Below are 13964 nucleotides of genomic sequence, written 5' to 3'. Positions count from 1 at the left end.
TGCCGTGCTGGGAGGACGTTAATGAAACTGCCTAACAATAAACCCACATAAGAAACCAAGAACTCGCCCTCGATCATTCTACAGTTATAATGTGATTGGGCAGGAGCGCTGTTTATATTGTGGGAAAGCGGACGTGAAAACAGACTGTCGACACGTCACTCAGGTCCGCATGGAGCTGGAGGGGGCATGGTGTCTAGCTCCACCTGAATTTCGGGAGATTTTCGGGAGAAAATTTGTCCCGGGAGGTTTTCGGGAGAGGCGCTGAATTTCGGGAGTCTCCCTGATAATCCGGGAGAGTTGGCAAGTATGGCCAAAATTTAAAACTGAACAAAGTCGTGGGCCAAGGTTGAACAAATGAACCTTTTAATAGGGACCCAAACAAGTTTTGCATTGAATATTGAACAAGCAAGCCTTATATAACTTTATAGTGACATACAAAATCCAGTTTCAAATAATAATAATAATAATACAAAAATATCAATGGCATATCAAATACAATTTAAATAAAAATTGAATGCCTCTTTTCTATTTGCAGCCTTCTGAGGTAAATATCAAAATAAACTTTTTCCACAGGCTACTAATGAATTTGAAAATAAAATAACAATGATGATTGAATCAAACATTCAAGCCTTGAAGTAGCAAGAGAAAGTGCATGAATAAAACGTTAATTATTGCTCAGTTTGCTACACTGATTTGCTTTAACACTGAATATGGAACAAGCAACGCTTATATAACTTAAAAGTGCAAAATAAACTTTCAAAAAACAAATTAAAAAACATCAATGGTATATTAAATCAAATGTAAATAAAACATTGAATGCCTCTTTTCTATTTGCAGCCTTCTGAGGTAAATATCAAAATTAACTTTGGGGGCGGGGTTGGGGGTGTATGTTGTAGAGTCCCGGAAGAGTTAGTTCTGCAAGGGGTTCTGGGTATTTGTTCTGTTGTGTTTATGTTGTGATATGATGCGGATGTTCTCCCGAAATGTGTTTGTCATTCTTGTTTGGTGTGGATTCACAGTGTGGCGCATATTTGTAACAGTGTTAAAGTTGTTTATACAGCCACACTCAGTGTGACCTGTATGGCTGTTGATCAAGTATGCGTTGCATTCACTTGTGTGTAAAAGTCGCATATGGTATGTGACTGGGACGGCACGTTGTTTGTATGGAGGAAAAGCGGATGTGACGACAGGTTGTAGAGGACGTTGAAGGCAGTGCCTTTAAGGTACGCCCCCAATAATGTTGTCCGGGTGAAAATCGGGAGAAATTTGGGAGAATGGTCGCCCCAGGAGATTTTCGGGAGGGGCACTGAAATTCGGGAGTCTCCTGGGAAAATCGGGAGGGTTGGCAAGTATGAGTATTAGCGGTGAATGCAGTGTTACAGCTGCACTGCCGCTATAAAATACTGGCGGGCCAGCTCTAATGTTAATTTGATATTGCCTCAAGGGCCAAATGTGGGCCACATTTGGCCCACCAGAGTTTGACACCCACACCTTAGACGCATCCTCACTCATCCATGCGGACTGGACACTGGCCGAGAGTTAGTGGGCGGCTGAGTGTGGAGTCGGCTCTCTTGGTTGCTTTGTTGGGTCTGCTCCTGTCTCTGGCCATGCTCCCTCCGCCCCAGCAGATAATGGCGTGGAACACCCAGAGGCCACCACAGTGTATATGGGTGTTGAAATGATGTTTTTGTTTGGTTGCTTGTCTATGCATGATGCAATTGTGAGTGTGCAATATGTATTGGTTATTTTTTTTAATCTTTTTTGTTTTACTTTTGTAGCTTTATGTAGAAATGGCACTGCTGGAGTGTCAGCTGGTTGCATCAGCTCTGCTCTTTTTTAATGTCTTTAATGTCCTTTGTCTTCTTTGATGTCCCCCCCAGCGTATTTTTTACCGGTTTCTCACCTTTTTTGTAAGGGATGCCGGAAGTTGGCACACCCGTCATCGATCCTGTTCTGTCTCCCTGTAATGTTTGTCTGCTCTTGAATGGGATTGTGCTGAAAATCTTAATTTCTCCTCTGGGAATAATACAGTACTTCTGATTCTGATTTTGCTGATTGTGTCAAGTCGTCACTTAGCTACCATCGGCCAAAATAGCATGACTTGAAAAATGTATTTAAATCGACATTAAGACATTAAATCAATATAGTAATAATAATCGTTTAGATTTATACAACCCTTTTCTGGACATGTCATGTTCCGTGGTCGGATCATGTTTTGTGTTAACGGTTTGTTTTGGACTCCTTTTAGTTCCTGGTTATGCACTTCCTGAGTTTAGTCACCATGGTTACTTATGATTTTCACCTGCCTTTTCGCGCACCTGTTGCTCATCAGAGACTCTATTTAGTTCTGCCTTTTCCGGTCACTCGGTGTGGCTTCATGGTTTGTATCATGCCTGTACCAAGTACAAACCCCGTTTCCATATGAGTTGGGGAATTGTGTTAGATGTAAATATAAAAGGAATACAATGATTCGCAAATCCTTTTCAACTCACATTCAGTTGAATGCACTACAAAGACAATATATTTAATGTTCAAACTCATAAACTTTATTTTGTTTTTTGCAAATAATAATTAACTTAGAATTTCATGGCTGCAACACGTGCCAAAGTAGTTGGGAAAGGGCATGTTCACCACTGTGTTACATGGCCTTTCCTTTTAACAACACTCAGTAAACGTTTGGGAACTGAGGAGACACATTTTTCAAGCTTCTCAGGTGGAATTCTTTCCCATTCTTGCTTGATGTACAGCTTAAGTTGTTCAAAAGTCCGGGGGTCTCCGTTGTGGTATTTTAGGCTTCATAATACGCCACACATTTTCAATGGGAGACAGGTCTGGACTACAGGCAGGCCAGTCTAGTACCCGCACTCTTTTACTATGAAGCCACGTTGATGTAACACGTGGCTTGGCATTGTCTTGCTGAAATAAGCAGGGGCGTCCATGGTAACGTTGCTTGGATGGCAACATATGTTGCTCCAAAACCTGTATGTACCTTTCAGCATTAATGGCGCCTTCACAGATGTGTAAGTTACCCATGTCTTGGGCACTAATACACCCCCATACCATCACAGATGCTGGCTTTTCAACTTTGCGCCTATAACAATCTGGATGGTTCTTTTCCTCTTTGGTCCGGAGGACACGACGTCCACAGTTTCCAAAAACAATTTGAAATGTGGACTTGTCAGACCACAGAACACTTTTCCACTTTGTATCAGTCCATCTTAGATGAGCTCAGGCCCAGCGAAGCCGACGGCGTTTCTGGGTGTTGTTGATAAACAGTTTGCATAGGAGAGTTTTAACTTGCACTTACAGATGTAGCGACCAACTGTAGTTACTGACAGTGGGTTTCTGAAGTGTTCCTGAGCCCATGTGGTGATATCCTTTACACACTGATGCTGCTTGTTGATGCAGTACAGCCTGAGGGATCGAAGGTCACGGGCTTAGCTGCTTACGTGCAGTGATTTCTCCAGATTCTCTGAACCCTTTGATGATATTACGCACCGCAGATGGTGAAATCCCTAAATTCCTTGCAATAGCTGGTTGAGAAAGGTTTTTCTTAAACTGTTCAACAATTTGCTCACGCATTTGTTGACAAAGTGGTGACCCTCGCGCCATCCTTGTTTGTAAATGACTGAGCATTTCATGGAATCTACTTTTATACCCAATCATGGCACCCACCCGTTCCCAATTTGCCTGTTCACCTGTGGGATGTTCCAAATAAGTGTTTGATGAGCATTCCTCAACTTTATCAGTATTTATTGCCACCTTTCCCAACTTCTTTGTCACGTGTTGCTGGCATCAAATTCTCAAGTTAATGATTATTTGCAAAAAACATCAAATAGGTTGTCTTTGTAGCATATTCAACTGAATATGGGTTGAAAAGGATTTGCAAATCATTGTATTCCGTTTATATTTACATCTAACACAATTTCCCAACTCATATGGAAACGGGGTTTGTAAGTTTTGTAGTTCCATGCCATAGCATCTGTTTATCTCGTGTTTTAGGCACGCCTGCCTTTCTTTTTGTTGTGTTGCCTGTACTGTTGGTAGTTTGGATGATTTATGTTAATAAACCAAAGCATACTTTCATGCTGTCGTCCGGAGCCGTCCATTTTTGCATCTTGGGAGAACAACCGCGCAGCAAGCGTAAACCCCTCCATGACAGGACACTCAAAGAGTGCTTCACAGAGAACTGACAACCCATTAATCATTCACTCCACATCCACACATAGATGGTGGTAAGCTACATTATAACATCAGTATCCAAACAGGTAAAATCCAAATTTACAAATTACTTGTATTTATTGGTTGACAAACGCTAGCATTCTCTGTAAATTGCCACATGGCAGAAGTCTAAGTTGTATCTGGTTTATTCGTCCTTGCTTAGACAAGGTGAAATCTTCCAATATCTTTCATTGCTGATGTTTTATGTACTTTGTAAACACACAAAGTTTCCATTCCTTAATTTCCCTCAGGGCACTCGCCCAGGGGATCAATAACGTTCTATCTAATCTAAGTTGTTCAATCGTAAATATAATACAACGTAAGCATTGCCAAGATTTTGAGAGGGAACAATGCTCTGATGTATCTCTCTGCTCTGAAGGGAGACAGTAATGTCAAACAGGATCATTAGCATGTCCATCATAGATGCTGTTACATCTCATAGAGATCATGTTGTGCTCAATCGACAATGACAAACATGCATGTTTGTATTTCCATACAGCTAAGTGGTGTATTATGAAGGGGTTTATTTGTTATGATCCAGTTCTGATCAGCAGTTGATGTAGGATTAGTTAAAAAGTTGCTATTTTTCAAATCGGACTATACGGTTTCTCTTGGTGCTACAGCTTCCTCCCACTGCACAAAGAAACAAACTAAAGCGGATTATACAAACCCCGTTTCCATATGAGTTGGGAAATTGTGTTAGATGTAAATATAAACGGAATACAATGATTTGCAAATCATTTTCAACCCATATTCAGTTGAATATGCTACAAAGACAACATAGTTGATGTTCAAACTGATAAACATTTTTTTTTTTTGCAAATAATCATTAACTTTAGAATTTGATGCCAGCAACACGTGACAAAGAAGTTGGGAAAGGTGGCAATAAATACTGATAAAGTTGAGGAATGCTCATCAAACACTTATTTGGAACATCCCACAGGTGTGCAGGCAAATTGGGAACAGGTGGGTGCCATGATTGGGTATAAAAGTAGATTCCATGAAATGCTCAGTCATTCACAAACAAGGATGGGGCGAGCGTCACCACTTTGTCAACAAATGCGTGAGCAAATTGTTGAACAGTTTAAGAAAAACCTTTCTCAAGCAGCTATTGCAAGGAATTTAGGGATTTCACCATCTACGCTCCGTAATATCATCAAAGGCTTCAGAGAATCTGGAGAAATCACTGCACATAAGCAGCTAAGCCTGTGACCTTCGATCCCTCAGGCTGTACTGCATCAACAAGCGACATCAGTGTGTAAAGGATATCACCACATGGGCTCAGGAACACTACAGAAACCCACTGTCTGTAACTACAGTTGGTTGCTACATCTGTAAGTGCAAGTTAAAACTCTCCTATGCAAGGCGAAAACCGTTTATCAACAACACCCAGAAACGCTGTCGGCTTCGCTGGGCCTGAGCTCATCTAAGATGAACTGATACAAAGTGGAAAAGTGTTCTGTGGTCTGACGAGTCCACATTTCAAATTGTTTTTGGAAACTGTGGACTTTGTGTCCTCCGGACCAAAGAGGAAAATAACCATCCGGATTGTTATAGGCGCAAAGTGTAAAAGCCAGCATCTGTGATGGTATGGGGGTGTATTAGTGCCCAAGACATGGGTAACTTACACATCTGTGAAGGCGCCATTAATGCTGAAAGGTACATACAGGTTTTGGAGCAACATATGTTGCCATCCAAGCAACGTTACCATGGACGCCCCTGCTTATTTCAGCAAGACAATGCCAAGCCATGTGTTACATCAACGTGGCTTCATAGTAAAAGAGTGCAGGTACTAGACTGGCCTGCCTGTAGTCCAGACCTGTCTCCCATTGAAAAAGTGTGGCGCATTATGAAGCCTAAAATACCACAACGGAGACCCCCGGACTGTTGAACAACTTAAGCTGTACATCAAGCAAGAATGGGAAAGAATTCCACCTGAGAAGCTTGAAAAATGTGTCTCCTCAGTTCCCAAACGTTTACTGAGTGTTGTTAAAAGGAAAGGCCATGTAACACAGTGGTGAACATGCCCTTTCCCAACTACTTTGGCACGTGTTGCAGCCATGAAATTCTAAGTTAATTATTATTTGCAGAAAAAAAATAAAGTTTATGAGTTTGAACATCAAATATCTTGTCTTTGTAGTGTATTCAATTGAATATGGGTTGAGAAGGATTTGCAAATCATTGTATTCCGTTTATATTTACATCTAACACATTTTCCCAACTCATATGGAAACGGGGTTTGTATATACTTTAGATGTGAACACAAATCTATTGTCATTTGTTTTAGTCTTTGTTTTTTTCAAGTTCAGTGCTCACCTCAGCTGGGATGAGAAAGAACTCCCCTGTGACCTTGAATGAATCGGTAGATGAAATAAACCCTTGATGGTCTACCCCCAATTTGTTAGCATATTAGCGAATGCTAACAATGCTAGCTTGATTACATCACGGTAGCACTTTATGAAAAGACTCCTACAGACGTCACACATGGGTCGGTTTAGTAAGTACAGTCGTGGTCAAAAGTTTACATACACTTGTAAAGAACATAATGTCATAGCTGTCTTGAGTTTCCTAATAATATCTAGGAAAGTTCTGACCACAAAACTTTCCTCCAGAAGGTTTTATCTTTGTCCATGTGATGTCAGATGAAACAAGTATTGAGCTGTTTGGCCACAATACCCAGCAATATGTTTGGAGGAGAAAAGGTGAGGCCTTTAATCCCAGGAACACCATACCTACCGTCAAGCATGGTGGTGGTAGTATTATGCTCTGGGCCTGTTTTGCTGCCAATGGAACTGGTGCTTTACAGAGAGTAAATGGAACAATGACAAAGGAGGATTACCTCCAAATTCTTCAGGACAACCTAAAATCATCAACCCGGAGGTTGGGTCTTGGGCGCAGTTGGGTGTTCCAACAGGACAATGACCCCAAGCACACGTCAAAAGTGATAAAGGAATGGCTAAATCAGGCTAGAATTAAGGTTTTAGAATGGCCTTCCCAAAGTCCTGACTTAAACATGTGGACAATGCTGAAGAAACAAGTCCATGTCAGAAAACCAACAAATTTAGCTGAACTGCACCAATTTTGGTCAAAAATTCAACCAGAAGCTTGTAAATGGCTACCAAAAGCGCCTTATTGCAGTGAAACTTGCCAAGGGACATGTAACCAAATATTAACATTGCTGTTAGGGCTGGCCTTTTTTAAATATCGCGATATTTTAAGACCATGTCACGATACACGATATATATCTCGATATTTTGCCTTAGCCTTGAATGAACACTTGATGCATATAATCACAGCAGTATGATGATTCTATGTGTCTACATTGAAACATTTTTCTTCATACTGCATTAATATATGCTCATTTTAAACTTTCATGCAGAGAGGGAAATCACAACTAAAAAAAATCACTATTTTTTTCATACGATGTTGATCTGGAAATGTTTGCCTCGGCATTTTGATGGTGTGGGCGTGTGCAACCGAACGGAGATGTTGACGTGCGGAGTAAGCTCTCTTCATTGTCTAGCGGGTGACTTTTCAAATGATGCTACATATTAGCAGTGTAGCCGAGTGTCCTGGGTTCGCCTATACCAGGGGTCGGCAACCTTTACCAGTCAAAGAGCCATTTTGACCAGTTTCACAAATTAAAGAAAACAATGGTGAGTCACAAAAAATTTTTGAAATTTAAAATGAAATAACACTGCATACAAAGTTTCTTTTTTGCTTTGTGCTATGTATAAACCAGGGGTCTCAGACACGCTGCCCACACCTTAATATGAAATTTGAATGCTGGTGCGGCACACAGGTTTTATATGAATGGCGCTTGTCAGCGTCATGCGTGCCGTGATGGTACAGCATATAGCACCCACTACAACCAGCGTGTCTGATCAGCCACACGTTGTATGGGGCTTCCGCTTGCTCACTTAGGTGACAGCAAGGCATACTTGGTCAACAACCACACAGGTTACACTGACGGTGGTGGTATAAAAAAAACTTTAACACTCTTACTAATAATGCGCCACACTGTGACCCCACACCAAACAAGAATGACAAACACATTTCGGGAGAACATCTGCACCGTAACACAACATAAACACAACAGGACAAATACCCATAATCCCATGCAGCCCTAACTCTTCCGGGATACATTATACACCCCCGCTACCAAACCCCGCCCACCTCAACCGACGCACAGAAGGAGGGGAAGGGGGGGTGGTTGATGTGTGAGGGAGCAGGGTTGGGGTGGGGGCGGGGTTTGGTGGTAGCAAGGGTGTATAATGTAGCCCGCAAGAGTCAGGGTTGCATGGGATTCTGGGTATTTGTTCTGTTGTGTTTATGTTGTGTTAAGGTGCAGATGTTCTCCCGAAATGTGTTTGTCATTCTTGTTTGGTTTTGGTTCAAAGTGTGGCGCGTTATTAGTAAGAGTGTTAAAGTTGTTTTATATGGTCACCGTCAGTGTAACCTGTGTGGCTGTTGACCAAGTATGCCTTGCTGTCACGTACGTGTGCAAGCAGAAGATGCATACTGTATAACAAGTGGTTGGGCTGGAACGCTGTTAATACAGATTGTAGAGGGCGCCAAATGCTGTACCATCATGGCACGCCCTTATTATAACTGTAAGGGTGAAAATCGGTGAATATTAATCCCGGGAGTTTTCCGCGAGAGGCACTGAAATTCGGAAGTCTCACGGGAAAATCGGGGGGTTCGGCAAGTAAGCCGCTGAGCCGCATCAGAGTGATCAAAGAGCCGCATGCGGCTCAGGAGCCGCGGGTTGCCGACCCCTGGCCTATACAGTGTACTTATCTAATAAAATAATAAACGGGAGACATTAGAGCAGGTTCGGTAGCCACCGCTTCTTTAATGTCAACATCACACACCTCCTTCCACAACCACACACACCCTACGTCACAGCCCTACGGCAACAACTCTGGAGGGACAAAACTCCTCCTCCTTACCTAACACACTCCGGTAACTTGGGACACCCTGAACTGTTTGTTACAGCAGTAATGCTACTTTTTATAACAACGCTTTTGCCCCACACTTGACAAATTACGGTTGTCTGTTCAACATATTCCCACTTGAAGCCAAACCACCGCCAGACGATGGAGCCCCTGCTGTTTTTCTTGGGAATTAATTAATCCTTCATTTGTTACCAGTTCCGCACCTTCTTTCTCTTGTATTAGCGCTCGCACCACTGCGCTAGCATCACAGCTAACGTTACCCATGCCGCTACCTCTCTGTTCGGGGAGGGCGTATACGAATGTGAGGTATGACGTGACAGTATGTGACGTGTGTAAGAAGGTGCGCTTGCTGTCTGTGAGAAGGAAAGAGTGAGAAGAGCCTGTAGTGCAGGGGTCCTCAAGTACAAATCTTGAAGGTCCACAAATGTTTTTTTGAAACAGGCTGGGTCCGTTTATTATCGGTCAAGCTTATATAATAGCAGGAGGTAGGTAGTTTAACATTTTCTTAAAATTAACAAAAATAAAATAAATATCCAATAAAATACATGAAATATTTTCTTTGAAACAAAAATAAATAAGAACTTTGAAAAAATGTGTCCTCTGCATTTGACCCATCCCTTGATCACCCCCTGGGAGGTGAGGGGAGCAGTGGGCAGCAGCGGCGCTGCGCCCGGGAATCATTTTTGGTGATTTAACCCCCAATTCCAACCCTTGATGCTGAGTGCCAAGCAGGGAAGAATGCTGGTATGAGCTTTTAAACATAACCCGTTAACTGCTGCCAATCAAATGGTGAATAAGATACTCTTTAGGGTTCATATGTTTGTAAATCTGACTGTGTTGAAGTCAGTGCCTCACCAGCCATCAACCTCACCGCACGTTACTGCTCTGTTGCTATTTGTTGTTGTGTCATAGATTTAACAAAAATCTTGCTTGATGTTTCATATGGCTTTTTCAGCCTCGTGATTTCTTTTTTTCTTAGCTCTGAATCATGAGGAAATGTCTCTTCAAATTCGCGGTGCTCTTTCAGATAGTGACGTTTCAGATTTTCACTTTTCACCAGAGCAACAGTAGTGTTGCATAGTAGACACATTGGTCTGGTACTTGCAGTTGGTAGGATGAAAACATATTGCTCTGTCCATTCTTGCTTGAAACGTCGGTTTTCCCTGTCCACCTTTCTTTTACCAGCCTGAGCCAACTTGGAGCATGCCATTGTGATTTGATTCACATTCAGTGACTGACGAGTGAACAGTTAGCAAAGTAGCGATACGAGACAACTGTGTGCCTGCAGCGAAAGGTTCCATGCACTGTGCACATGACCCAGGTGGTAACAGCCTATCAGCGCGTCGTTGTGAAAGAGATGACAACCCATACCCCGGAATTAGCCAATCAGAGTGGCGTTCTCTCGCTCTCACTCCGTCTCTCTCTCTTTCTCTCTCTGAGAGAGAGAGAGAGAGAGAGAGAGAGAGAGAGAGACGGAGTGAGTGAGACACGAGAAGTGTAAACGAAACGTGGAGATATTTGACTAAAAACCACAAAGAACGTTGACTTGCGCTAGCGATAACTCACAGATAAATACAATTATTATATTTTTTTATAATAATTATAATTATAATAATAAAAAAAACTTTTTTTTTTTTTTTTTTTTTTTTTTTTACTATAATTCGTGCTGGGTCCGGACGGACACGTCGCTGGGTCCGGACATGGACCGCGGTCCGCCTGTTGAGGATCACTGCTGTAGTGTAATGCCCGCAGCTAAAAGCAACGTATACTCGATATCACGATATAGTCATTTTCTATATCGCACAGAGACAAACCCGCGATATATCGCGCATATCGATATATCGCCCAGCCCTAATTGCTGTATGTATACTTTTGACCCAGCAGATTTGGTCACATTTTCAGTAGACCCATAATAAATGCATAAAAGAACCAAACTTCATGAATATTTTTTTGTGACCAACAAGTATGTGCTCCAATCACTCGCAAAAAAATAAGAGTTGTAGAAATGATTGGAAACTCAAGACAGCCATGACATTATGTTCTTCACAAGTGTATGTAAACTTTTAACCACAACTGTTTAAGTAGTTTTAGTTATATTGTAAAATGTACAAATGTTGCTTGGAGTGATGAATGAATAATCCATATGAGTAAAAATGCTATGGACTATTAGAAGACAGAACGACGCTTCTACTTCCGAGAAGGAGTTAGTGTATTGAAATTCAGGGGAGGTGTGAGAACAGGAGTAGTGGGGGGAAGGCCAGTAAGGGGTGCATTGCTAAATCTATTGAAAAACAAATTCTGCTCGTTGGCTTGAGGTGGACGGGGTCGGGGTGGGCAAAAGGCGTAGATGTTATAACGTGACTGGACCGGCACGCTGTTTATATGAAGGAAAAGCGGACGTGACGACAGGCTGTCCTCACTGAGGTCCGCGCGGACCTGGAGGGGGTGTGGCTTAAGTCCGGCTGAGAAATTCGGGAGAATGGTTGTCCCGGGAGATTTTCGGGAGAGGCACTGAAATTCGGGAGTCTCCCGGAAAATTTGGGAGGGTTGGCAAGTATGTGTGGAGATGTGCTATTGATGAGGCAGGAGTTGACATCAAAAAGTTCTTCTGGTCAACTTGATTTATCTTTCTCGAGTGCCACAACACAACAGAAAATTAGGACTAGAGATGTCCGTTATCGGCCGATAAATGCTTTAAAATGTAATATCGGAAATTATCGGTATAGTTTTTTTTATTATTGGTATCGGGTTTTTTTTGGTTTTTTTTAATTAAATCAACATAAAAAACACAAGATACACTACAAAAGGGTTTTTTATTTCTGTTATTAATATTCTGGTTCCTACATTATATATCAATATATATCAATACAGTCTGCAAGGGATACAGTTGGTCCACTAATAGTACTAACCTTTAACAGTTAATTTTACTCATTTTCATTAATTACTAGTTTCTATGTAACTGTTTTTATATTGTTTTACTTTCTTTTTTTATTCAGAAAATGTTTTTAATTTATTTATCTTATTTTATTTATTTTTAATTTTTTTAAAAAGGACCTTATCTTCACCATACCTGGTTGTCCAAATTATGCATAATAATGTGTTAAATCAACGGCTGTATATATCGGTATCGGTTGATATCGGTATCGGTAATTAAAGAGTTGGACAATATCGGATATTGGCAAAAAGCCATTATTGGACAACCCGAATTAGGACAAATTGTTGTAAATTGAGTAATTGGAACTCAATTTCATGTTACATAAAAACATTGCTCATACGGGGTTTGTGTCAACATGCGGATGACGTCACTTACTTTTGTGTCTCTTCTTTTCCAGGTGCCAGAATATCGGCCTGCTATCGATTCGCCATCGTCCTCCTGGCTTGCGGCCCGGTGAGGGAGGCCTTGTTATAATATGCAGAGGGGATAACGGATGAAGAACTGACTCGCTTTCTCTCAAGTTTGCTCCTAAAGTGAAGACGACATGCGCTTGTTTTATGTCCCCCCCCCTTCTTTACCACGACCATGCAGACTGCACAGTATAAGCTTCATACCCCCCCCGCCCCCTCGCCGATACTACCGCTCTTTGCACCCAGCACATTATTAGCAACGAGAAAGGGGGAAAATAATGAGTCGCCTTTAAAATCAGAAGAAAAAAAAAAAGGACCGTTTTTTGTTTTTTTTTGTAAAGGGGAAAAAAAAAAAAAGGTCCGAGGTGCGACGCTCCGATGTGAAGATGGACTCTCAGTAGATAACTCACGTGGAGGAATCACTTTCTTATAGTTTTGCTGTTTTAAGTCACATTTGTCAAAATGGACAAGAAAAAAAAAAATCTATATTTGTGTTATAAATATATAAATAAATATATTAAATTATCTGTTTTATTTTCAACACCTAGATTTAATGTATGTGCCGTGTACTTAGCTAACACCATTCCATTGTGAATACGCCTCCCGGTTGGAGAGAGTTTTTCATTTTTGACTGTTAACATTCTTTGTTTCCCCCATCCGTCTTGAAGCTGTTACGCGATCTGATGTGCATACTTTTACATCTCGTTTGTGATACAAATGTGCATGCTTTGTGACCGGGGCTGAACAGGGGGAGGCGTGTACTACGGTGTTGGAACGACACGAGTCAGCACTCGGGAGTTCAGTGTTTTATCAGTATTTCCGATTTAGCTTGATTTTCAATGTGCTAGTTTTGATGTGTGGGGGTGGGGTGGAAAGAAAATGTCCGTGTCATTTTGATTTGTATTGCACCCTCTAAATGAATAAAAATGGATGTCACAATTCATGACTTATTCCAATATGTTAAGACTAGAGATGTCCGATATTATCGGCCGACAAATACGTTAAAATGTAATATCGGAAATTATCGGTATCGTTTTTTTTATTATCGGTATCGTTTTTTTTTTATTTTATTTTTTTATTAAATCGACATAAAAAACACAAGATACACTTACAATTAGTGCACCAACCCAAAAAACCTTCCTCCCCCATTCACACTCATTCACACAAAAGGGTTGTTTCTTTCTGTTATTAATATTCTGGTTCCTACATTATATATCAATATATATCAATACAGTCTGCAAGGGATACAGTCCGTAAGCACACATGATTGTGCGTGCTGCTGGTCCACTAATAGTACTAACCTTTAACAGTTAATTTTACTCATTTTCATTAATTACTAGTTTCTATGTAACTGTTTTTTTATTCAAGAAAATGTTTTTAATTTATTTATCTTATTTTATTTTATTAATTAAAAAATAAAAATTACCTAATCTTCACCAT

The 13964-nt window shown here is 41.0% G+C and overlaps 1 protein-coding gene across 1 annotated transcript in view; it reads left to right on the top strand.

Annotated features, from left to right (window-relative positions):
• Nucleotides 1-13463, top strand: part of vstm2a (V-set and transmembrane domain containing 2A) — a 282539-nt gene extending 269076 nt beyond the window's left edge. The window contains exon 5 of the mRNA XM_061965743.2: nt 12512-13463. Within this exon, the coding sequence (XP_061821727.1) occupies nt 12512-12588 (77 nt within the window). The 3' untranslated portion in view covers nt 12589-13463. The remainder of the gene's footprint in view (nt 1-12511) is intronic.
• Nucleotides 13464-13964: the final 501 nt, after the last annotated feature.

This window comes from Nerophis lumbriciformis, linkage group LG07 (genome assembly GCF_033978685.3).
Source record: "Nerophis lumbriciformis linkage group LG07, RoL_Nlum_v2.1, whole genome shotgun sequence".
Lineage (NCBI taxonomy): Eukaryota > Metazoa > Chordata > Actinopteri > Syngnathiformes > Syngnathidae > Nerophis > Nerophis lumbriciformis.
This window is presented reverse-complemented; position numbering and strand designations above follow the sequence as displayed.